This window comes from Lissotriton vulgaris, chromosome 8 (genome assembly GCF_964263255.1).
Source record: "Lissotriton vulgaris chromosome 8, aLisVul1.2, whole genome shotgun sequence".
NCBI classification, from domain to species: domain Eukaryota; kingdom Metazoa; phylum Chordata; class Amphibia; order Caudata; family Salamandridae; genus Lissotriton; species Lissotriton vulgaris.
Window position 1 is genome coordinate 1,185,186,974 of NC_141696.1, and position 25,530 is coordinate 1,185,212,503.

General features: G+C 44.6%; 1 protein-coding gene across 2 annotated transcripts in view; it reads right to left on the reverse strand.

Annotated features, from left to right (window-relative positions):
* Positions 1-1,376: 1,376 nt before the first annotated feature.
* Positions 1,377-25,530, reverse strand: part of LOC147698474 (mitochondrial ornithine transporter 1-like) — a 192,302-nt gene continuing 168,148 nt past the window's right edge. Inside the window, exons 6-8 of one of the 2 annotated variants that reach the window (XR_015299340.1) lie at positions 11,542-11,700; positions 2,325-3,388; positions 1,377-2,266 (exon numbers count right to left, since the gene is read on the reverse strand). Coding sequence is in view for 1 of the 2 variants with exons in the window: in XM_086935054.1 (XP_086791180.1) it covers positions 3,261-3,388; positions 11,542-11,700 (287 nt within the window). In the remaining variant the exon portion in view is untranslated. Of the gene's footprint in view, positions 3,389-11,541; positions 11,701-25,530 lie in introns of both variants that reach the window. The other variant, XM_086935054.1, reaches the window with a different exon arrangement.

Genomic DNA, 25,530 nt, shown 5'->3' on the forward strand with positions numbered 1-25,530 from the left:
AGTATACACCTTTTTGGATGTTACCGTTGATAAGTTGTACACAGGACAGATGCTGATTCTTACATCATGTTCTGATCCTTTCAGTACTGTAGTCAGGGTCAGATTGGAAACCAAAAGTAGCCCTGGAAAAAATGTTCAAACCATCCTGCTCCTTTCCTCGTCTTTCTCTGGCTGTCTTTCTTCTCTCTTTCACCTGAAGCCCCGCCCCCATTCTGCTGTAATTCCCTGGGGAAGCTGGAGAAAAAGATAGTGGTGCCAGCAGCGCTCCCTAGACCTAAAAGCCGGCCTCCAGGAAAATGCCCGGTGGACAGAACGGGCAGACCGGGCCTGGCTGTACTATCTATATGCAAACCCGGAGTAAATATAACAAAAAACACACAAAGTTGTCAGTGTTGACATTGGCAGCTGTTCTGACTGACTGATGACGCAATCCAGCAATGAGAACAACCCACCCCTTCCCACATAATCTGTTCTTCTTTATGCTTGAGTGGCAATGAGTTTGTGCTGCCACTTGGGACACCCAGCCCCTTAGCGCCATAGCTAAACAGAAGATGAAAAGGAGAGAAAATAAATGGCGACCTAGTCTCAGACACTTGCCTTATGCAGATACTGAAAGGATGTATCCAAGATCTGTGCCAGTATTATTCTCATACTGAACATAGACTGTGTGACAGAGCTCTATTGATTACATGATCTTTTCCTTTCTTTGTCTTTTCTGAACTATCCAACATTGAAATAGGGCCCCTCAAGGAATTGGGCAAAATGTTACAAATATGGAAACTTACCAATGCGAGGGATAATATAAACAGGCGAATTGTCCCTTTTTAGTTCAAACCTGGGCAGCCCACGTGCTGCTCTGCTGCATACTGTATTGGAGTATTGAATTGAAGCCCCACCCACTCTCGCCCAGATTTGTCATTGGCTTGTGTCATTGTCCTTCATAAATGCTGGCTTCTGATTTGTTAATAGGCTTGTTAGTCCCTTCTTAGTACTGCCTTGTCTTCATTTGTAACCTCCCATGAGGACTGGCCCGTTTACTTTGGTTGTTACACAATACGTGTTTTTTAAATCTGCAAGCACAATTTTCTTTAAGGAGTTTATCCTACTGTAGGCACGACACGCTTTCCTGCAACAATCAGCGTGCCATACGTAAATTCACTTTCGGAGCAGCCTGGAACAATGCGGCTGCTTCTTAGAATAGGTCTCACATTTACAAGAGTTTGAGCTCTTGGCATGGTAAATGACAATGCTTGAGTTTGTGAAGACAACACATTTCAACTGGAGAAAAGCTTATCTCCGAAGAATTGCACATCAAACACGTTTTGATAAATACAGTTTCCCACCAGAAATAATAAAATATTTGCAAAAATCCATGATACAGTTACCACAAAATAAAAATGTTTTAATCTCAAGTACCAGTACACCTAATGTAAGCACCAAGTCAGTAAAAGAATGCCTTTCAGAAGGCAAATGGGACAATTTGCAGTTGCAACATAGGGGAGTTTCAGCATGTCAAAAAATAACAACATTGATTATACCAGCATATTTGAGATTTCCTACAATGGTGAGTGTATATCATTGATACAAGGAAACACTAAAGTGAAGTGCTGAAGTGAAGTGACTTTTCTGTCTGTGCAAATGTTACACGTGCAAGTAAAATGACTTTTTCTGGACTGAATGGGTTTGCCGGAAGTAAAGTTATTTTTCTACCCTGAATATGATTCCATGAAAATAAGTGATGTATTTCTGTTCTAAATATGCTGCCAGGAAGTATATTGACTATATCTATGTTTAATGTGATCACCGGAAGTAGAGTGAATGTGTTTCCAGGAGGTAATGTGACTTTCTGTATTGAATATGCTCTGGGGAAGTAAAGTAACTTTTAGTAAGCTAAATGTGGTTCCAGGTATCGAAGTGATTTTTTCTGTATGGAATGTGGTCACTGGAAATATAGTGTCTATATTCTGAATGTTGTTCCAGCAAGTAGGGAGACTTTCTGTAGGGAATATGGTTTACAGGAGTAAACCCACGTTATCTATGGGTCATGGTGCTGTAGTAAGTAAAACAATCCTTTATTAGTATATATAGAGTACCATTCCTGGAAGTAAAACAATTATTTTCTAAATTAAATATAGATCCTGTAAATGTAGTGACTTTATTCCGCACTGAATGTGTTTCTTAGAACTAATGTCTTTTTTTCTGTACTGAATGTGATTGCAGGGGGTAGATTGACTTTTTCTGAACCGAACGTGGTACTAGCAGTAACCTCGACAGCATAGAACTGGCTGAATTAACCTCGACAGCATAGAACTGGCTGAATTAACCTCGACAGCATAGAACTGGCTGAATTTTAACTTGAAAATTCAAGAGGTTTGGCATTACCCTAAGTAAAACAACTCCTTAAAATTATTGGTGTGGGGCTCTTAATAAAATCGCAATAATGAGAGATATTACATACTAACAGGTGGAACATGCAAAATAAATAGTCTATATCTAGGTCGAGCCTAGACAGCACTCATGCGATGCTCTGCGAGGCATGCTGTATCCACTTCTACGGGCTTTTGCCACGCCTTTGCTACCCATTGGATAAAATGTGAGTCCTTCTGAAATACATTCTTGTTTGCTTTTTTGTGGTTATATGTCCCACCTTCTCATGTCTGACTCCTCCCGGGAGCATTGGCCTAGTACTGTATCCTTTCGCTGACAGCTTTATCCTTTATGTTTGCACACTCTTTGCAGCTTGTACTCTGGCTTCTTAAACACGGCGGCCACCCGCCTTTCTTTTCTATTTATTTACTTTTGCAGCATTCATGGCACACCGTGCTTTGACTTCACATGTTTAAAGCAAAAGCGTGGCATGCCACAAATGCTACAAAGGAAAATAAATTAAAAAGAAAGGCGGGCCGCCAGCTGCACATAATATGATGCATGGCTAAATACTTAAAAAGCTGCAAAGGATAAACCAACTGCATTGCAAATGCTTGTTTTAATGTTTGAAAATAGAAATTGACATGTTCTGGACTGGGATTATTTATGTCCCAAATGTGTACACCAGCATAATGTTTGCTACTAGAATCTTCTTCCACCTAGTGGAATAACATGACCAACTATACCTATATTTAATGAGAATATAACACTGAAAAACACCATCTTGATTTTAACTTCATAATCCAATGTTCTCAATACAATGTCAGTTGCCTCTTTCCTAGTGTTCTGAAGTCATTCTGGAAAATGTGCGTCTTCTAAGGAAGTACATGTGGTCATTCCTGGGGATTAAAGTGTTTCATCATAAACTTTCTGCTGTATTCATAGGCCACGAATAGTGCCCCGTTGGCTGGGAATGCACGAATCAGTGTAGGCTTCAGTCCAGAATATAAGGCGAAAACACCTGCAAAAATAAATCAGAAGAGATTAAAAACTTGAAGATTTCAGATTATTTTCCATTTGCATGTTGAGACACTGTTCGCTAAATATTGGATACTGGAAAAACATTCAAATGCGAATAGTGTTTATTAATAGATGTGAGACAGCTCTGATAAGCCTCGAGCTATTAGGCTGGGCTAAGTAGAGCCAGGGCCACCGGAATTATGCGATTCTGTGGCAGCTGCATTTCCACTTAATTATGGATTTAATGCACTCGCCACATAATTCACCCCTTGCTGCATAATTCGTAGTTTTCAAGAAGAATGTGCAATGCAAATGGATCTAAAGTTACTAAACATGTACCATATGTGGTGCTGAGCAGCAGCAGGAGCTTTCCAAAGGTTTCTTGGTTACTTTTTGATTTTCAGTTGCTGTTTTCAGCTAACAAATTGGTATTAAACTAATACTAATGAGGTGGAATCAATCACTCAATCAATGAACTTTTATTGATTTAGACCTCGCCAGAGATCAACAATATAAAATGTGCACAAAATCTGTGCGATATTATAAATACAATTCATATACTTGACTTCTTTAAATCAGTGATAAGAACGTTTTAAAAAAAATTGATACAGACTAAAACATACACATTCATTTGAAAGTGATCTAATTAAATCAATCAGATCATGTGTCTAGACACCATTAATATGTGTTAAAATGACAAAATAAGGAAACCATATGGCCACAAATGTGCAACATTATGATGCATAACTTTTCTTACCACATCATTTAATTACCATGTTGCATTATTTACTTCTCCAAGGTGCAGAGGGCTGTTGGGAAGATTAAGTGCCCAGAGTCACATGATGCTGAGCTGAGATGCCCCCCCCCCCTTACCCCCCCCAGGAGTCAGCTTCTCTGGCCGCTGCGCCGCACATCTCCCTCCCATCAATGAATATGACTATGGGATAGTAAAACTGGCTCAGTTGTTTGTAAGGCTAACATTGAGAGCATCAACTACTGTTGTTTGCCTGACTCTGATCTGAGTCAGTATCACAGTGAACAAGGAGCAAACAGGAACAGTTCTGTTGTATAACATTTTAGGACCCTATTGTAATTTTCCAGATTTATGCCCTTATATAGGTATAAATCACCATATCCTTATATAGGCATAGAAATCATAACCATATTTAGACGTAGCTCATGCAGTCCAAATACGGCAGGGCTACTTCAACTAGTTCCGAAAATCCACAACGATTTCTTGGAAAACTCGGCTTCAACAGCTAGGGACTTCCCCTTGCTTGAATACTGACTTGTCCAAGAACTCATGGAGTTTTCAAAGAACTGAGACTCTTTTATGACGTTATTATGTCCACCTTTACGTCAAACACAGTACATTCAAGGTATAAATATGCCCACACTTGCCATAGCAAACACACGGTGGTTTGGTTTAAAACAGTTCGACTATCTACTTGCCCGACGCACCCTGCTACAGCAAGTGCCGAAGGAAGCCGACCCTCCAGCAGACGCACTGAGAGAGACACTGTCTTTTCTCCCGCCTGTTCCTTGCTGAAACAGGAAATGCGACCAAAAGGGGTCAGGAGAACCAATGCTCCCGGGCGATCCACACTCACCCTGCTGGGCACCGTCCTTATTCTCTCTGAGACAGGAGATGTGAGGCACCGACTCCTCTCAGCCGAGCACAACCTGGAGTCCAGTGCGGCTGGGGTGAGTCGAGGCGGAGCTCTGGTATACAGGGAGCGGTCCTGCTTTCCTCGCATTGGGGCTTCTTCTCCTCATTGTGGAGTCCCGTTACTGGAGCAGAAGCAAGGCTTCTCCTTCTCGATGCTGCAGGAACTCCATGGGCTTTCCCAGGCACCGCAGGAGGTCTTACACCAGTGCAGGTTGAAAGGCAATGCTGGGGGCAACAAAGGGGGCTCCTGCCGTGAAGATTCCTGCTGGATGGACGCGCCTTGTTGTTCTTCTATCCTCCTCCAGCCCGGGAAGGCAGCTCAAAAGAAAAATGCCACTGAAGTGCTGTGGAGAGGTGCACAAACTCCTCGGTACACACCAAGCAGTTTGCATAAGCACCCGGGTTTTCTAGATGCCCAGTGCAGCATTCCACATGCGCTTCCTTGTAAAAGAAACCGGAGGTGCCGGTTCACTTGGACAAGACACTCTGCCTGCACTTGCCAACTCCTGGCTCCTCAGCCAGTTCCTCAAAGCAGACACCAGTCAGCAGAGACCCGGCAGTTACGTTTACTGGGTAGCTCGACAGAAGCAGAATTGCCAATTTAAGGTAAAAGCACCAGAACTTGAATCAATCCAAATGAAAGCATAAGGAACTCCCAGTAACACAAGGAATTCCCAATAGCACAAGGAAGCAGGATACCACAGCAGGGCAAAAAAGAGTCAGTCCTTTTCCTTCACCATAGATAGAAGCAGCAACTGCAGGCCAACCCCACACAGCAAAGGGGCAGTACCCCTCATACAGCTCTCCAGCTCTTCTTCTTGGTAGGCTCCCCTTGTTCTTTGAAGTAATCTGAAGTCTTGGGGGTTTAGGTCTTATTCTTATACCCAAAAATGTATTTGTTCTCATTGTGTCAAGGGTCTCTGAACCCAGTCCAAAGCAGTTCTGCATTCACTGGTGCAGCATGACCACAGGGGCAGAGACAGCATTGTGCGAAAGGAGACGAAGCTTATTCAGGTGTAAGTAAAACTCCTCCCATCTCTCTAAATGCAGACCAGATCTATTCAGCCCTGCGATAAGTCACCCAGGCAAGGCAGGACACACCTAAACCCCTCCAGTGACTGTCTAGAGTGAATGCACATCTCAGCTCCTGTAACTCACACACCAGACACTGAGTACACAAACAGCCATAGGCACACAGAATGGTAAAGTAGGAAAAGGCCTACTGTCTAAAAGTTAAGAAAAAACAGTGGTTCCATACCAGGTAAATTGAAACAATATCACAATTTAACAATCAAAACTGGCAGTACGAGTGTATCAAATGGAAAGATAGAAACGTTTATTAACAATTAAATTCAAAGCAAAAATATTATATGAAAAGGTGAGTGAGCAGGACGTGACAGGGTAATGGGAAATCAGCTGATTTCCTTACCACAGGCAAGTGACTTAAAAAGTGACTTTTCAATTTGTGATGTAGGTGAGCAAAAAGTTACACCCTCATACTCCACAATAAGATACAATTACAGTACAGAGTTGAGGATGTTTGTGTCAACGACGTTTCAATCCCAGCTTGGTATTGGGATCTCATCAGGACTAAGTGATGAAACAAGTGTATGGGAAGTTGCTGTGTTGCAGGGAGTCGGATTGCTGTGTTACATCTTACAGTCTTTTTACATTGCAAAAGTGCCTGATTCTAGCATTACGAACTGTATGGCATGATATTAGGAGTACAGGAGAATGTTTAGAAGTGCTCATTAATACCGGTATGCACCTGTTACAACGCATTCGTTACTCCGCAGTACCATTACAACGCGACTTTTACAACGCATACCATTACAACGCATTGCGCTGGGGGGCGCTATAGGATAGGGAATAAGTATAATTTACTATCCAACACCTTCCCTAGGGTCCACGGGGACTGGAGTTAGAATAGTAAATTATACTTACCACTATCCAGCACCCCAAAGCGCTATGCGTTGTAATGGTATGCGTTGTAATGGTCGCGTTGTAATGGTAGGTAGTTGTAACGGTATGCGTTGTAACATGGTACATCCATTAATACCACCAGAACTTGCAATGGCTGGCTGGCCTAACAACCGGCCAGGAGAATTAGTACACAACCTCATATGTTGGATTTATATTGTGTGGTCTTATCATATGTTTTTTTATATATAGTTTATTCTAATTTTCATAATACTCATGTGGAGTCTATTTGTGGTGTCATCATTGGGTTATTGTGAGAGTGGTTGCAAATACTTTACTCATTTGCCTTGAAGATAAGCCTGGCTGCTCATGCCAAGATACCGAGGGGTTGAGCGGGGCTATATAAGAAGGTGACCTTCCTTTCCCTGGGTCCCTACTTGGCCTAAGGTACCTACCTCAGTCAACCAGGGATCCCGGGTCTAACACCTTTCAATAGTGAAAAACAAGTTGCACAGTATTTCATTATCAGGTCATGTGACACACACACTAGTACATGTCCTACCTTCCACATACACTGCACTCTGCCCGTGGGGGTACCTTGGGCCAACCTTAGCGGTACCTTAAATGTTGGAGAGGAGAGGATGTAGCCTTACGGCTAGAGCAGTTGGCCTCGAAGGTGGGGAACCGGCCTTGGTTGGCACATAGCTCAACCACGGAATTGCGTGCCCGTGATCCAGTCCAATGCAGTTCAGGATGATGTTTCTGCAGAGCTTTGACTTGACCATTAGCCAAATACGAATCCCGAGCAATAAGGGGGGCAGTTATACCCTATCCTTGATGAATTGCTGGCTTAACTCCGTATGGACAATATAACTCGAGGCTGTAGGAGGGAGATTTAGCAGCCTCCAGCAGATGCGATTTTCTTTGACTGAAGTGACTGAACATTTTGAAAACCCCAACCCTCTGCCCCATACATTGCCCCAAGGATGCATTGGGCATTAAATACTTCTAACAGAGGTGAAAGAGTGCCTTTAAGTGTGGGGCTAGAAACATGAAAAACTGCTCCTGTCGACCTACTGAGTTTCAGGCAACGGAAGTTACCTGGGGGTTCCAAGTGCCTAAGGAGTTAAAATGATTCTCAGGTAAATGTATTCTCTGACAGTCACCAGTGACTGGCCTTTGATGATAAGTCTATTTAGTTTTTTTTTTACTAGGCCCACAGGCCATGATTTGTTACTTTCTGTAGTTCTTGGTTAAGTCAAAGTTACCCAAGAAAGAGACAAAGTGGTTTACTAGCATGCGTAAAGCTATCAGGAGTACGAGCGAATAGGACCACTTTGTCAGCGTATAACAATGCAGGTACCTGGACGCTGGCAATTCTGGGGATGTCGACGAGACTAGAGGTCAAGTTTGGACAGAGACCATTTTTATATAATAAACAGTAAAGGGGGAAAAATGCACCCTTGGCGGTCTTCACGCTTCAAACTGGACTCTGGCGATATATCACCTTTAGAGCTAATGCAAACCATGGCTCTTAGGTCAGCATGGAGGCAGTACAAAAAATTAAACAAGGAGACATCAATACAGAGTTCTAGTAACATTGACCGAAGCTTGTTCCTGTTTAATGAATCAGGTCCATGAACCCTACATATAAAAGGGTGATCGCTTTACCAAGTGTATTTATTTATAATTAAGCTCAGGTTTAGGCACTGATCAGTTGTTCCTAACCCACAATGGAATCCATATTGAAAAGGAGAAAGAATGTTGTGCTCTGCAGCCTACTCTACAAGGTGGGTATAATTCACCCTCCCTATGATTTTAACAGTGCTATCTATCAATGAGATAGGCCTATAGAACTTGAGGGTCATGCGAGCCACGTTTTTTAAAGACAGAAAATAAGAACGTAGTATGTGAGTGTAAAGTGAGCTGTTAAAAGTATTTGCAATCAACAACCCCCATAGTTCTTAATTACATTTTAACATATCGATCGGCCCGGGTGCTTTACCACCTGAGCACTGACATACGGCCAGCTCCACCTCGGACAGGGATATGATAAATGACATGGAGCATGTTAGCTTCATATTTAGGGAGTTATGTAACTGTACACTCTCTTCTAGAAAATATAGGGAGGAAAAGGATGAGACCCAGTCCTCCCTGAAGATGTTACACTTGAGCTGGGGGGTGGCATGAGAATTCCTTGTCCTAGTGCTGTTTCCTGTATTCCTGAAGTTGCTGCTATTGCCCCCTCTCTACCGCAGCTGCCTCCAACAACTTCCAATCTCAGTTGTGCAGGGTCTGCTTCCTGTTTTTAAGAGCAAATCTGTAGGCTGAGCGGGCCACCACAAAATCAGCTTGTACTCTTGGGGTGGTAGATAGTACCCATATTAAATTGCGATTGGCTGCTGAACATGACTCTTCAAACCACCGTGGCGCGTCCTTGGTGCACCGTATATATTTTAGGGGAAACTATTTAATGGCCTTATTTAGACTATTTTAGTGGGATAACATAAGGTCAACACTGTTTTCTGCTAGACAGTTAATAAATAATCCTTGGTGCTAACTCAGGAGGGTGGCCAGTGTGTCAGAAGGATTGTTAAGCTTCCAAGACAGCCTAAGGCCATTGCCATAGTAGCTCACTGGGAATGTTTCAGGGGTAGTTCAGGATATTTTAGGGGCAAATACCCCGAGATAGTGAGTGCATTGGGATCCCCCAGTCTGTCCGCGCGACTCTCCCACTGTTAAAGAAATGAGAAAAGTTTTGAGTAGCAAAGATTAAGGGTCTCATTACGATGACAGTCAGAAAGCAAACCGACCGACTCCTTCTCGGGATCAGTTTCCACTGACTCACATTCAGCGAGTCCGACTGACCGATTACAATGGTTCCTAACACAGTTCGGAAATTCTCCCATTGACTTCAATGGGAGCCTGTGTTCTGACTGACAACACAGGCTCCCATTGCAAAAAGGGGAGGTTGCGGTAAACCTTGCACCCTGTCGCTGGCACCCCATGGTGCCTGCCACCTGTGCATAGATTTAAAGGGGGGTTCCATGGGTACCCCCACAGGCCCCAACCAGAGGTCTCAGGGTGAGGGGGGGCCTGCTAATGGGCCCCAAAGTCAGTTTCAACAGCCATTTTGTGTCGGACAGACTGATTCGTAAAGGCTGTCCGGATCTGACATCAAAATACGTCGGTCAGAAACACGGTCCGTAGAGCTGTACGATTTGGCTTCAAATGCTGCTCAGAACCGATTCAGACTGGCCGAACGGTTACCTTTCCATCGTAATCGGTCGTTCGGAAACATAGGTTCCAACACGGTTTAGGAGATTTCGACTGCCGTTCTCAGAGCCTTTCCAACCGACATCGTAATGCAGCCTGCATGGAGAACAGGGAAAGTGCGAATAAATGTTTTGGGTGGCCCAAGAGGGCCGACCAAACAGTCATTGCGCACTTAGGAGTGGGCAACCCACTCCTCCCCTGCCCTGCTCCAAGAGCAGAGCAGCCCCGCCCATCCTCCTGCCCGCAAAGGAAACATGAATGATAAGAACTCAAAGTTATTATCATTTTATAGTTCCTTTACGTTGCAGGGCTCAAAAGCAGTAAGACGTTGCTCCTCCACCATAGCGGAGGAGCCGCCACTTCAGTGGAAACTCTGCTATTGGATTCCAGGTGGCTTACCCACCTCTAAATCCGATGCGGAAACCCCAGATTTTGCAGAGTGAGAAAATCACAGATTTATGGTGATTCCCCTGCTCCAAAATGACTAAATAACCCCAGTTCTTTTGAAAAGGCAGCATAAACAATCGCTATTGTTATTGTTATTATAAAATAAAAGGCCCAATTTGCACTTTTTAAAACTCTGCATAAATATTCCGAGAGAGGAGATTAAATCAAATGCATGTGAGAATCCAGAACAACACAGTTGGATTACAGTAAAATCATCTACAGCATCAAAGACAGATCATATTTTAATATTAAGAGCACAAATAGGGAATTGAAAAAAGATCTATATAAGACAGGATAATAATAATAATATGTAGCTTATAGAGCGCACGGCTACCCCCAACAGGAGTGTCCCAAGATGACCTGAGTATAAATGAATGTAATATATTTTAGAAGAAAATGAAAACACCAAATTTGATTTATTCAAGAAAATATATAGTATATTTTCAAATGACAGGTGAGAAAGCTGTCAGTGCAATGCATTTACCTCGGGTCTAATTGAATGTACTTCTTCATTGGCTGTGGCACTTGAAACAGAAATTGCATCAGCTGATGAACGTTTAGTTATTTGCTATCAAAAATGGATGACTCTAGGAGAGACAAAAGCCCCCCAGGTCCCATCGATTTCAAAGTACTGAGAATCAATAAGACTCTCTGCTAATTTCAGACACAGATCTCTAAAGTTGGAAAACAGTGACAGAAGTTACACTGGAATGCATAAAATATCTGGAAGATCATTCATGTAATATTGTGGGCAATTCAGTCCATAATAGCTTGATAGGAGGAACTTCCCCTATAACAAGTGATCAGTCATAATTATTGTTTCGTATGGCTGCTCTACTTACCCTCATTTCTAACAACACTGGCAAATGTCTTCAAGAAGCCTGTCTGCTTCCCAGACATGGACATGACCTGGATCCTAGATTTGATACAGTCCACTGGAAACACAATAAGCCACAGAGCAACACCACCAAAGCCACCGCTGACCACCAGAGGTACAACACCTGGTGAAAGAAGGAATTCGAGTTTGTCAGAAAACACAGAAAGGATGGGTTAATATGACTAATACATTAATACACATGCGTTCATAATTCAATACCTGCATGCAAACATAACTTTGTCTAGTAAAGCTATGTGACATAGTACTTTCTTCCTTTATTTCCATCTCTAGTTCGGGCAGTTCACACACCAAGTGGAGCATGGCACTCTTCTCTAATTAAGAAATTCTGCTTTCACTGTGGAATGTAGATCAAGTTATTGCATTTGGGTGAAACGACAACCAATTTTAAAAAGCTGCATTCCTTGACTGATAATACTACATCCAGGTTTGAACTGTTTGTTGGATAATGTTTTAAAATACTTGAAATGTAGATAGAGAGAGGGATATACGAACAAAATTGTGTTGCTCAGAATTTGCAAATGGATGCAAACTGTACTATCTAGCTGGGCACAGTTTAAGATGCTTTGATTTTTCCTTTAGTGAGCAATACACATTCAAGCACACAGCAATTTGAATCACATATGGATATAAATAATAGCTCATAGGCATATGTGTCAGTCAAGAGAATCTACAGCATGACTGGAAAGACTGAAGGCGTGATTAAATGTTGCACCACCTGATATTACTACTCCCACGGCTATAGGTGATTCCAGGCAGCGGTATCACCAAGGGATTAGCAGTGATTCCCTCGTAGACCGTGTAGTAATTGCGCAGAGTAATACTACTGTTTTGTGGGATAGCTTATTGTTCCTTTCAAAATTATATTAACCTGTAGGATGAAATGAACATGAAGTCCTCATGCAGAGAGCACAGCGCACTGGGCACTGTGGATGAGAAGGTTATGCCCAAGGAAGTAGCATCGGGAAAGTTGTTGCCGTGGGGACAGCTCTGGTACTCCCCCATTCCAGATCCTCCTAGATCAGAGGGAAATAGTCTTCTGCTCCAGTTCAGGAGGAATGACTTTCTGCTAATAATTGAATCATATCATTGATATTCGTTGATGTCTTTCACAGGGAACGCCATCAGGAAAACACTTCCTGGTTTCCCCTTGAGGGAAAAGGGGTAGGAAAGAGCCCCATTCTCCGCACTTTCAGGGAATTGTGCCACCAAGGGGTTGTGCTGGAAAGTTGTGACTCTCAGCTTACCAGCAACACCCTCCACCTAGCACAAAGTGCCAAGTGATCACAATGGGCCGCAATCACCTGGAACGCCCACAAGACACCTGGGATAAAAATGGATGAAATGGTAGGGGTGGTCACTAAGCACATGGTCTTTGCTCCCCCACTAATAAAACGCAGCAATGTGTTGGCCACACTTTTCTTTTGGATCATTGGAAGATGAGGATCAATTGATTTTTCATAATTCAGAACAAAAACACTGCCTGGTATTCTGTTCTTTATACAAAAATGAGCCATTTGTAGCAGCCTTGGAATAACAGAAGATTGTTAATGAACAATTAAGGTCCTACACCTACTTCTGGCATTTGCATGCAGCTGCTTGATGGTGGTTCATAAGGGAAACATCCTAAACAAGGAAGTTCAAACAACGGCTTACCTTATCAACAAAGTCTTAACAACGAAGATTCACATTCCACGAAGTCCTGAACCACGAAGTCCAGTAGTTGTTTAGACATATAACCGGTTCATAATTCACTGAGCTATATTGCAAGAATTGTAACTTGTAGCCTGTAGGTAATACAAGGACCCATGGAGCAAAACCAGTGACTTACCTGTCTACATAAAATACAAATACATTTGTTACTAAGTCACGTTCCTCTTCCATTCAGCAGGAAGAGCAGCTACAGGAGTAAGTGTACCACGAGCTTACGAATACTCTGTTAGAATTTTGCCTGCTGGATCAGGGGTTAGAGGATCAGTGCGTTGCCCTGAATGGAGGCCAGCCTTTTACTGCATTTGATGGGTGTTTGGTGGACACAATTAATTTCTAATTGAGTTTTTCAATTAATTTGTGGGTGATGGGTTTCTCAGTGAGATGGTTATTGGATCTCTTTGTCGAACAGTATTTTAGGAGCATGGGTCAGGCTACTCCTCCATTCAAGAATTCATCAGTGGACTGTAATGAATCTGGAGGAGTAGAAGTGTTATAGTCTTACACTGCTAATGGAATTGTATATAAGACATCTGTGTCTTCTTACTGGTCTTCGACACACTGTGGGCCACTAGAATAGAGATGACTGTTTGTTTTTGCAGTACATGCTTCATTTCAAAGATAATGCACAGGCCCTTTTCAGATTGTGTGGTCATAGACAATGTGTTGTTTTATTGAGTAAATACTGAATTTGAATAATGAGTGATGTAATATGTTGCAAGTGGTAGCTGCTTGATGCTGGTTCATAATTCATTGAGGATTATAACTTGTAGCCTGCAGGTAATACAAGAATCTCTGTAGCAAACGTAGTACCTTAGCTGTCTACATAAAATGCAAACACATTTTATGATTAATCTAAACTGTGACTGGACATCACAAACATTTCTCCAGCAAGTCCATTAACCACCAAAGTCGCGGGTTATACAAAGAATTGGCCACATTTTGGTTTGTTTTCTGCCCCCTACAATCACAAGATGTGGAAGAAAAAATGATCCAAGATTTAATTGAATATCTTTTGTTGAAAAAAGACTAGGGGGCATATGTATGAAAATCCCCGTTTGTGATTCTCAAATAGCGATTTTTTTGAGAACCGCTATTTGAGAATTGCAAAAAGGGATGTATGTAGAAAATCACAATTTTTTTGCGATTTCTTAGTTTTCCTTAATTGCAATTTGCAAATTGCGAAATTGCAATGAAGTAATACTTTCCCATTCATTTCTATGGGCCAGGAGGCCCATAGGAATGAATGCGAAGTCATTCTCAATTTGCGATTCACAAATTGAGAATCGCAAATTGAGAATAATTTCAAGGGTGCAAGGGTGTCATAAGGACACCCTGATGCACCCCTGAAATGAACATGTGTGTGCATATGACGCACATACATGCCCTAAGGGCATATATGTGCGCCATGTGGCACCTTTACAAATGCAAAAAAGTGCATTTGTGAAAGAAATCGCAAATTACCACCAACTTGAAGTTGGTGGTAATTTGCGATTTCTTAATGAGAAATCGCACAACTTGGGTGCTTGATACATTGTATTTAAGGAATCGCAATTTGCAATTCCTTAAATGCTTACGCAAAATTAAGGAATTGCAAATTTAGCGATTCCTTTATTTTGCGATGAGAAAACAGCTCATACATTTCGTTTAGCAATTTTTCATTCGCAAGCGCTGTATTTTTGCAAATTGCAGCGTTTGAAAAATCGTTTGATACATATGCCCCTAACTACTTCCTGCCGCATAAGTAAAAAAAAAAAAACACACAGAAAGGGAAACCCTGAGCAATTTTAGGGTTCAATAGAAATCAATGTTCAATAAGAAGTCAATGCAAGAGCAAAGAATTGGGGCAATTCAGTCAAATTTTCTAGCCCTGCTATAAAGTCACCGGCAGAGTGGATAACATATTTCTGTGACAGTAAAACACATTTAGGAAATCAATCAATGCTGCATTTCAAATATCTACATGGGCAACAACTGGGACATTAAAGCAACAATGAGAGTTGTTGGATGTTAACAAAAGTTTAATTGAAATCAATAGGGATAGATGATACTGAGCAGTTTGTGCCATTTTATGATATACTGCTGAAGCGAAAGTTGATACGTTTTTCAGGACAGGCCCATATAGGACTTAGATGGCGTAATACTGTCATTTTATAACAACTGCTTTAAAGATCTAAGAACTGCAAAGTCAACCTCTTTCCAGGATGAAATGGAACATATAGGCCAGCGGACAACTGGACTTTGACAAATTTGATTTGGAAGTGTCCTAAATCAGTGGATCCTTATCAATGAAAGAAACGGTTGCTATTGGAAGGCATTGCTACTGAATGGTCAAGAAGATTGCCAGGAACAGGGTTTGCATAGGGTTTCAAGTACAGTTCTCGCCTGATTTAAATACTTTTGATATTTCATCAGTGCAACAGGTGGTTTAGTTTGTTTAATAAAGTAGCATCTTGTAACTCATGTTTCAAAAAGTAAAACAGACTTGTTGTTATCCCCAGAGGAACACCACTTTTTCTGTATTCTTTGTAAAATGTGCTTTTGAGGCTTGGGAGAACCAAGGTACTGGCTTAGCGCATTAGAGTACTGCATCACAATAAGGACAACTCTGTTAGCCAAGGTAGGGATAGCTTTGTGATGATATGAAAAACAGAGAATCTACTACTCAAATTCTTCTCGACCCCTGCAAGAGAAGTCAATGGATCTGAAATCAACACAGTATGCTTTAGTTATGCACATCAGTGTCAGAGTATGTAGTTTGACATACGTGATATGCATCATTAATAATGAATTTATTTGAAATAAACATTAAATCCCTCATCATACCACGTTTCTCTTTTATATACAACATATCTTGGTCTGACGTGCACAAAAGTACTTGCACAATCTCAGATGGTTAAAACCTGCAAAAAATATTGCAGAATCATATCCTGATCTTTTAATACAAAAGGCAAAGCAATATGAAATGGACCATATCTTCTTTGCTACTTCCTTCACCAACAAAAGGGTGCTACTGTTCGTCAGAAGCGGTCGCTCTCTACTGCCCTTGCTCTCTCCTGCCTACTCTACCTGGGTATCGTTAGCGCTGCTCTGTTGATATTAATAGCGCTTGACCGTGCCTGCATTATTTTATTATTTCAAAGTGCCTGTATTGTTTGCTTGCACTGTTTCATTGATTTTGAGTGCCTGTGCTTGCTCGCATTGCCGATCGTTTGTTTACTTGCTGCTGTGACCCATTGCTTGTGTGCTCCGCTCCTCAGGCGCCTCGCTGACCACCGCGTAAATATTTAATCAATTTCCCCCAACCCGGTCGGCGCTTCCGTTTCAGCTGCCATTATTGTTGTTGTTGTGCCCGGAGCCCGCCCCCTCCACCACGCACCCGCCTCCCAGCTGCTCCTCCCTCCCACTAAGAGGCAAGGCTTCCCCCTGCCCACCGAGGCGCTGTGACCGTCCTGACTTCGTCAGAAGCGGTCGCTCCCTACTGCCCTTGCTCTCTCCTGCCACTCTACCTGGGTATCGTTAGCGCTGCTCTGTTGATATTAATAGCGCTTGACCGTGCCTGCATTATTTTATTATTTCAAAGTGCCTGTATTGTTTGCCTGCACTGTTTCATTGATTTTGAGTGCCTGTGCTTGCTCGAATTGCTGATCGTTTGTTTACTTGCTGCTGTGACCCATCGCTTGTGTGCTCCGCTCCTCAGGCGCCTCGCTGACCACCGCGTAAATATTTAATCAATTTCCCCCAACCCGGTCGGCGCTTCAGTTTCAGCCGCCATTATTGTTGTTGTTGTGCCTGGAGCCCGCCCCCTCCACCACGCACCCGCCTCCCAGCTGCTCCTCCCTCGCCCCACCCCCCTCACCATCCACATATGACAGATGCCTGTGCGCGCAGCGGTCGCGCCCCATGCGCGCCGAAGGTGCGCCAAAGGTAAGCCCGTCTACGCCTGTCCGCGCCTGGACCGCGCCCAGCGCCTGTCCCCCTGGTCCCCGCCGCACCCAACCCACTAGAGTCACATATGATGCCGCAACTCTCCTCGCCCTCAACCCCGGACGCACACCACAATGCTGCGAAGCCATCCCAGGACGTACCCACGGCCCATTCGCCTGCCTCTCCTGCAAGTTCAACTGCTTCAGGACCCTCACCAAATCCACTTCCTCCATACACAGCACCGACTCTAACCACCTGAAGTGCATCCTGCTTAACACCCGCTCGGTCCACAGACACGCAACTGAACTCTGGGACATACTCGACACTGCGTCACCGGACATCGCCTTCCTTACAGAAACATGGATGAACACATCATCAGCACCCGACATCGCCATAGCCATACCGGACGCTTACAAGATTATCCGAAAAGACCGCACCAATCAATCAGGAGGAGGCATCGCCATCATCCATAGGAACAACATCAAAATCACGACCAGCTCCGACGATTATCTCGCAACCGCCGAACATCTCCACTTTCATATCCACACCGACCCTAGGACCACACTTAGAGGCACCCTCATTTACAGGCCTCCAGGTACCCGCACTCAATTCAGCGATGACTTCACGGACTTCATCAGCCCACATTCCCTCGCCTCCGAGAACTACATTCTATTAGGAGACCTCAACTACCACCTTGAAAACAAACACGACAGCAACACCTCCACCCTCCTGGACAACCTGGCCAACCTCGGACTCAAACAACTTGTTGACACCCCCACCCATATAGCCGGACACACGCTCAACCCTATCTTCACCTCCAGCAAGCACATCTCCTTCGACCGCACCACAGCTCTCCACTGGATGGACCACAGCTGTGTTCACTTCAGCTACAAAACCACCCTGACCCACAACCGCCCACAACCTATTCCTCTGAGAAACTGGAACAAAATCACCTCCGACCAACTCCTCACATCACTCAACCAAAACCCTCTCACCGTCTCACTGGACCCAAACCAAGCGGCCACCAATCTCAAGCAATGGATCACCCACAGTGCTGACGAATTAGCACCCCTGAAAAAGCACCAGTTCAAATCAGCCAACAAAAAGGCTCCCTGGTTCAATGATGACCTTAAAAAATCCAAGAAGCTATGCCGCACCCTGGAGATAACATGGAGAAAAAACCCAACCACCGACAACATGGCCACCCTTAAGGCAGCCACCTGCAAACACCACCAACTGATTCGATCCGCCAAGAAATCAGCATTCAAGGATCGTCTCGACAACAACACTCACAACAGCAAGGAACTTTTCAACATCGTCAAAGAATTCACCAACCCCACCGCAGCATCTAACGACATCACTCCTTCCCAAGACCTCTGCGATGAGTTATCCTCCTTCTTCTACAACAAAATTGCCGACATCCACAACAGCTTCGAGAATACTCCCAGCGATCAACCCTCCCCACCCCCCTCAGATCCTACTCCGCCAACTAACAACCTTAGCACCTGGAACCCAATCACCACTGAAGACACCATCCGCCTAATGAACTCAATCCACTCTGGCTCGCCAACCGACCCCTGCCCCGACCACATCTTCAACAAAGCTGACTCCATCATCGCACCCCATCTCCGTGATGTCATCAACTGCTCGTTCAACTCTGCCACCTTCCCAGAAAGCTGGAAACACGTCGAACTCAGCGCCCTTTTGAAGAAACCCACAGCAGACCCCTCTGAACTTAAAAACTACCGAGCCATATCCCTCCTCCCATTCCCGGCCAAAGTCATTGAGAAAGCCGTCAACAGCCAGCTCGCCGCCTTCCTTGAATCCAACAACTCTTTCGACCCCTCTCAGTCCGGATTTCGAGCAAACACAGCACCGAAACTGCCCTCATTGCAGCAACAGACGACATCCGAACACTACTAGATAACGGAGAAACAGCGGCCCTCATTCTACTCGACCTCTCCGCCGCTTTCGACACAGTCTGCCACAGCACCCTCATACAACGCCTCAGCAACATCGGCATACAAGGAAAAGCCTTGGACTGGATCACCTCGTTCCTAGCTGGGAGAACTCAGAGAGTCCGACTTCCCCCATTCAACTCAGAGGCCACTGAAGTCATCTGTGGAGTTCCACAAGCATTATCACTCAGTCCCACCCTCTTCAACGTTTACATGAGCCCATTCGCATCCATCGCGTGCCAACACAACCTCAACATCATCTCATACGCCGACGACACCCAATTCATCCTTTCCCTCACCAAAGACCCCAACACCGCCAAAACCAATCTTCACGAAGGCATGAAAGAAGTAGCCGAATGGATGAAACACAGCCGCCTAAAACTCAACTCAGACAAAACGGAGGTGCTCATCCTAGGATCTTCCCCCTCTGCCTGGGACGACTCTTGGTGGCCTTCCGCTCTGGGCACAGCACCCACACCCACAGACCATGCACGTAACCTTGGCTTCATCCTAGACTCCTCTCTCTTGATGTCCAGACAAGTCAACGCAGTCTCATCCTCCTGCTTCAACGTACTTCGCATTCTCAAAAAGATCTTCCGCTGGATCCCCCTCGAGACAAGAAAGACTGTCACCCACGCACTGGTCACAAGTCGACTGGATTACGGTAACACACTATACGCCGGAATCACAGCAAAATTACAGAAAAAACTCCAACGCATCCAAAACGCATCAGCGAGACTGATATTGGACATCCCTCGCCAAGATCACATCACTGGACACCTAAAAGACCTCCACTGGCTTCCCGTCAACAAAAGAATTACATTCCGTCTTCTCACCCACGCACACAAGGCCCTCTACAATCTTGGACCCGAATGCCTCAACGCTCGACTGTCCTTCTACAAACCCACCCGCCAACTAAGATCGTCCAATCAAGCCCTCGCCGCAGTCCCGCGCATCCGAAAATCCACCATGGGAGGAAGATCCTTCTCCTTCCTGGCGGCCAAGACCTGGAACTCACTCCCCACTCGCCTCCGCCTTACTCAAAACCACATCTCCTTCAGAAAAGAACTTAAAACCTGGCTATTCAACAAATAATGAACCCCTTCCCAAGCGCCTTGAGACCCTCTGGGTGAGTAGTGCGCTATACAAATGCCCGAACTTGAACTTGAACTAAAGCTCATGGCTGCTTTATGTAACTTTCCTAAGTAGGCTTAAATTATAACTACGTGGTCAATTTGATCATGAACATCTGATAGACATGGTTCTAAGGAATCAGACGTCATCAGTGATAACTATTCTACAAAGTACCACTAATCCATATTTGATTATACCCTTACTTTCATTAGCTTTGATGGAACTTTTCAGTAACGATTTTCTCTGCATTCTTCGGGATTCAAAAATTCTTATCAAACCACTGTTTCCAATCTATTTTACTCAATAGTTTTTCCAAGGACTTTGGCTATGGGAATTTATGTGAATTACACTAAGTCATTATTCTCTGTATCATTTTTCTATGTGGTGAATATTTTTATTTCCACTGTTTACCCAATATACAGAGAACATACTTTCAATTAGGTAATTTAAGAGTGTAATCCCCACTTCTGTATTTACACCATAATTTGTAAAGTCCAGTTGAGAGTCCCACTAGCAAATTGAGATGCCCAACACCGATTTTAAGATTTTATTCTGTGCGGTTTCTAAGATGATATCACGCTTGTATGCCCAGTATTGTGCACCATATACAACCTTCATAACTGATTTTGCAGATTTTCAGGCCAATGGATTTCACACTCTTTCTGTATATCTATGAAAATTTAACACCACCTCATTTGTCTGTGAAGCACCCCCTGTTGTTTTTTTAATGTTTCCTCCAACCCATTCTAAAGGAAAGCTGATCCCTTATATCAATTCCAGAGGGCCATCTACCATCATCATTTTACCATCATTCGTTTTCGTTTTCAAAATACTATTGATTTAGATTGTAACCGAGTAATGCACAAATCCTTATTCTTATAATACCTTTCAAAATCAGATAATAGCATCTGTAAAGCATTCAAAGATTTTGCAACAATGACGGCACCATCCACAAGCAACAATAAGGATACTTCATCAGGCATCACATTTCTGGGATCTTCAGCCTAATGATTTATGTGTAAAATACAGAGCAATTGGACATGGATGCAATTCCCCCTCACACTGATGGTTACTACAAAATCATTTGTAGCCTGCATATTTTCGCAAGACCTGACTTTTGATGTTTTATTATTTAAAATCTTATATAGCGCGCAGCTACCCTTGGGCATCCCGGCGCTTCCAGAAAACATCGGATGGTAAAGGGGACAGCATCGAGGCGTTATGCCGGAAACAGGAAGGTTTTAAGACCTTTGCGGAAACGCAGTGTGCAGGGCTCAGCTCGAAGTTTTAGGGGAAGCGAGTTCCAAAGCTTTGCCGTGTTAAATGAGAATCTTCTCCCACCAGTGCGGGCCTTTTTGACTCTAGGCACCATCAAGAGATGTTTCGTGTCTGACCGCAGCGTTCTACCAGCTTTGTAGGGAGTCACTAGATTTTTTAAAATAAGGGGACCTTTGCCTGCAAGAATTTTATGAGCGGTACAAAGTGCTTTAAAGGTCACTCTCTCCCGCACGGGGAGCCAATGCAGTGCCTTCAATGCCGGTTTCGCAGATTGCGTCCTCGGAATGTCCATGAGCAGCCTTGCCGCTGCATTTTGGACCTGTTGAAGAGTCTTAAAGGTTGATTCAGGGGCGCCCAAAAATATGGCGTTACAATAATCGAGTCTAGATGTTATGAGACCCTGAATCAGCAGCTTCCCTGATGTTACCGGTAGTAGAGGGAAGATTTTCCGAGCCGACCTGAGCAGGGCATAACATACTCCTGCTGTTTTCTTGGCTTGGGTGCGGAAAGACAAGTCTGGTTCAAGCCAGACTCCAAGGCTTTTGATCGCATCTTTGGGGGCCGGGGGATCGCCCATACATCCCGGCCAACTAAGAGGCGGGAGAAGGGTAGTTTTACTCCCCAGCAGCAGTATTTCCGTCTTTGAGCCGTTTAACTTAAGGGAGGAATCTCCCATCCAAGTGTGAACATCTGCCAAGCAGGAGTTCAAGATGTCAGGATTGTCGGCCAGATGTGTTAAGGAAACCACTAGCTGCGTATCGTCAGCGTAGCTGACGATTTTTATGTCATATGGGGATACTACGTCCTCCAGGGGGGCCATATATACATTAAATAATGTGGGGCTCAATGACGAGCCCTGTGGCACTCCACACTGGAGGGGAATGGATTTGGATCTCTCAGGGCCATCCCACACCTGGTAGGAACGATTCGAGAGAAAAGATCTCAGCCACTGCAGGGCCGCCCCGGAGACCCCTACCTCAGCCAGCCGTCGGATCAACACCTGATGGTTCACGGTGTCAAACGCCGCACTGAGGTCCAGGAGGATCACCGCCACTGACCCTCCTGAGTCCAGGATGCATCTTGCCTCCTCGACAACTGCCAAGAGGGCCGTGTCTGTGCCCTGACCTGGGCGGAATCCAGTTTGTGATGGTCGAAGGAGTCCATTCGACTCCAAAAAGGCTGACAGCTGCCTGTTGACCAATCGTTCCGCAACTTTGCCGAGGGCCGGCAAGAGCGAGATAGGTCTAAAGTTCGCCAAATCATTGGGGTCCAAATTGGTCTTTTTTAAAAGAGCCTTAACAACAGCCATTTTCCAAGTGGGTGGCACCACACCCTGAACAAAAGAGGCGTTCATAAGGTCTGTTACGGGAGCTGCAATGGACGCTATTACCTGTTTGAGAAACTTCATGGGGACCGGGTCCATGGGAGAACCACTTTTAATCGACGATAGAGTTTTGGCAACGTCGCTCACTGATACTGGGCCAAAGGTGTCAATGTGGAAAAAGTTCTTTCTGGCCCGAAGTCCCACGTCCTGCTTGCCAATGTCCTGAGATAGGTTTGGCTGGGGCAGAGAGATTAAGATCTTCTCAATTTTTGTGTGGAAGAACTCAGCCAGTTGTGTGCTTTTTTGTTTGTCATGCACCACATCCGGCTCCGGAACTTTGAGCAGTTCTTTGACCACTTTGAAACTCTCCCTAGAAGAGCTCGAAGCAGATTTAATGCGATCATCAAAGAATAGGGCTTCCGCGCGTCGCAGGGCGGACTTATAGCCCCTAATTGCAGCCCGATATTCTTCTCTCCTAGAGACTTCCCAGTTCGTCCTCCATAACCTCTCCAACCTTTTACATCCCTTCCTGAGGGTGCGAAGTTCTCCGGAGTACCACGGAGCCGAGCCAACTCGTTTGTCCCTCTTAGGAACTCTCTTTTTAGGGATCAGAGCGTCCAAAGAGGCGGAAAACCAGCTGTTGATGTTGGCATCGGCCTTAACGGGATCCGACTCAGGAGGGGGAGGCGAATTTTCCAGTATAGAGGTCCAGTTATCGACTGATAGTCTGGCCCAGGCTCTGTCCACTAGGAAGGCCTGTTTGGTCCTTGTGGGTGGTAGGTCGATTTGCCACAAAGCTGATACCAGAAAATGGTCTGACCATGGGAGGGGAAGGGCCGGCCTAGCCGTGAAGCGGGGAATGTTAGAGAACATCGGGTCGAGTAGGTGTCCCTTTTCGTGGGTGGGGCCGGCGTTAATTAAGACCAGCTCGCGCTCCTGTAAGTCGCTCTGGAGGTCCTGCGCCGTTTGGTCAGTGGGCTCGTTGAAGTGAAGATTGAGATCACCCAACACCATGAAGTTGGCCGTCGCTGCGGCCAGAGCCATCACTGATTCTACCAGGGAGCTCACAAAATTACCCAGTGCGCCCGGAGGCCGGTAAATCAGCAGACCCGATATTGATGCTGTCGGGGATATCCTGAGGGCGAAGTGACAGCTCTCACAATCCGAGAGTTGGCCACTATACGTCCTGCAAACAAACAGGCTCCTATATACAATAGCGAGGCCGCCCCCTCGTCCCTCTGGTCTGTCCACCTGACAGATGAGATAGCCCGGTGGGAGAGCTTCCACGATATCCGCATCGGAACTGGGAGTTAGCCATGTTTCTGTTAGAAACAAGATATCTAATGCCAGATCCTGGATGAGTAGGTTGACTTCTATAGCATGACGTGGGAGGGATCTGCAATTCAGTAGCCCTACAACCAGGTCATTCTTCCCTTTAATAGCGGAGTGAATCCTCTCAGCTCCCTCAGCTAGGAGGGGGGAATGGCATTGTATAGGCGGATCAGCTCTCTGAGGCAATGCATGCCGAAGGGCCAAGAGTTCATCGCGCTCATAAGCGCGCCTCATGGTAGTGGATTTTGGCAGAGTATCAAGCCCTGGGCCCGTCTGGGCCCGGACGGGCCCAGACGGGCTTGTCTTTGGCGGGTCTTCGGCGCGGGATCGGCGCGTTCGCTGCGCGTCCTCACTGCGCGTGTTATGCATCTGAGAGTTTTGTAGGGGCTGCGCTATCATTCAGCACCGCCTCCCTCCCCTCTAACCAATCCCTGTCCTGCGCCGGCAAAGGAACCCGGAAGTAGGAAGCGCCCTGCACCCTCCACGTCAATCAGGCCGAGTGCTTGCGGTGGACCGGGGTAGCAGGAGCGACAACTAACACCACAGACAGGTAGGTAAAAGTGCAAACGTGCTTTTGGAGCAATTTAAAAACACAGTGCCAATGTCAACATTTAATTTTTAAAATTAGATCGAGCTAAGTGTAATTTCAAAGCAATACACAGCATGCCGTTTCCTCATCCAGGTCGCGCTAGGAGCTGTAGCATGCGCGTGTCTTTGTGTAGTCTTTAGGCAGGGGACTTATAAGTCTTAATATCATCCTAAAAGTTGCCCGTTTGTATTTTTAGATCAAGTTGAACGCACTGGTATGGTCTCATGATTACTGTAGTGCTTGTGTATTGATGTATTGATTTTTAGGAATTTGTCTGAATACATTTATTGGTGATGAGGATTTTCAGATTTCACACAATGCTTAGTTATGAAAAATATTCCCTACAAATTAATGTCACTCACATACAATGATGCTTTATGGTCATTTAGGTAAAACCTAAACATAAGGTGTTAAATCTATGCAGTGAGATCAAATCTTACTTCACAACCTTGCCTGCAGGATTGTTACAATACATCCTAGTGTAACAAAGGAAACGAACAAGGCACGACCAGTGCATTAAAAGTAAAGTGAGTGGCCTCATAGGACAGAGTATCAGGATTAGAAACTCTCATATACAGCACATTCTCCTTTTTATGAGCATTATGAGTGAGTGAAGGAAAATGATACGATACACTTTATCAAATTTACTGTAAGATCCTGCCAAAAATAGAGGGAATAGTAAAA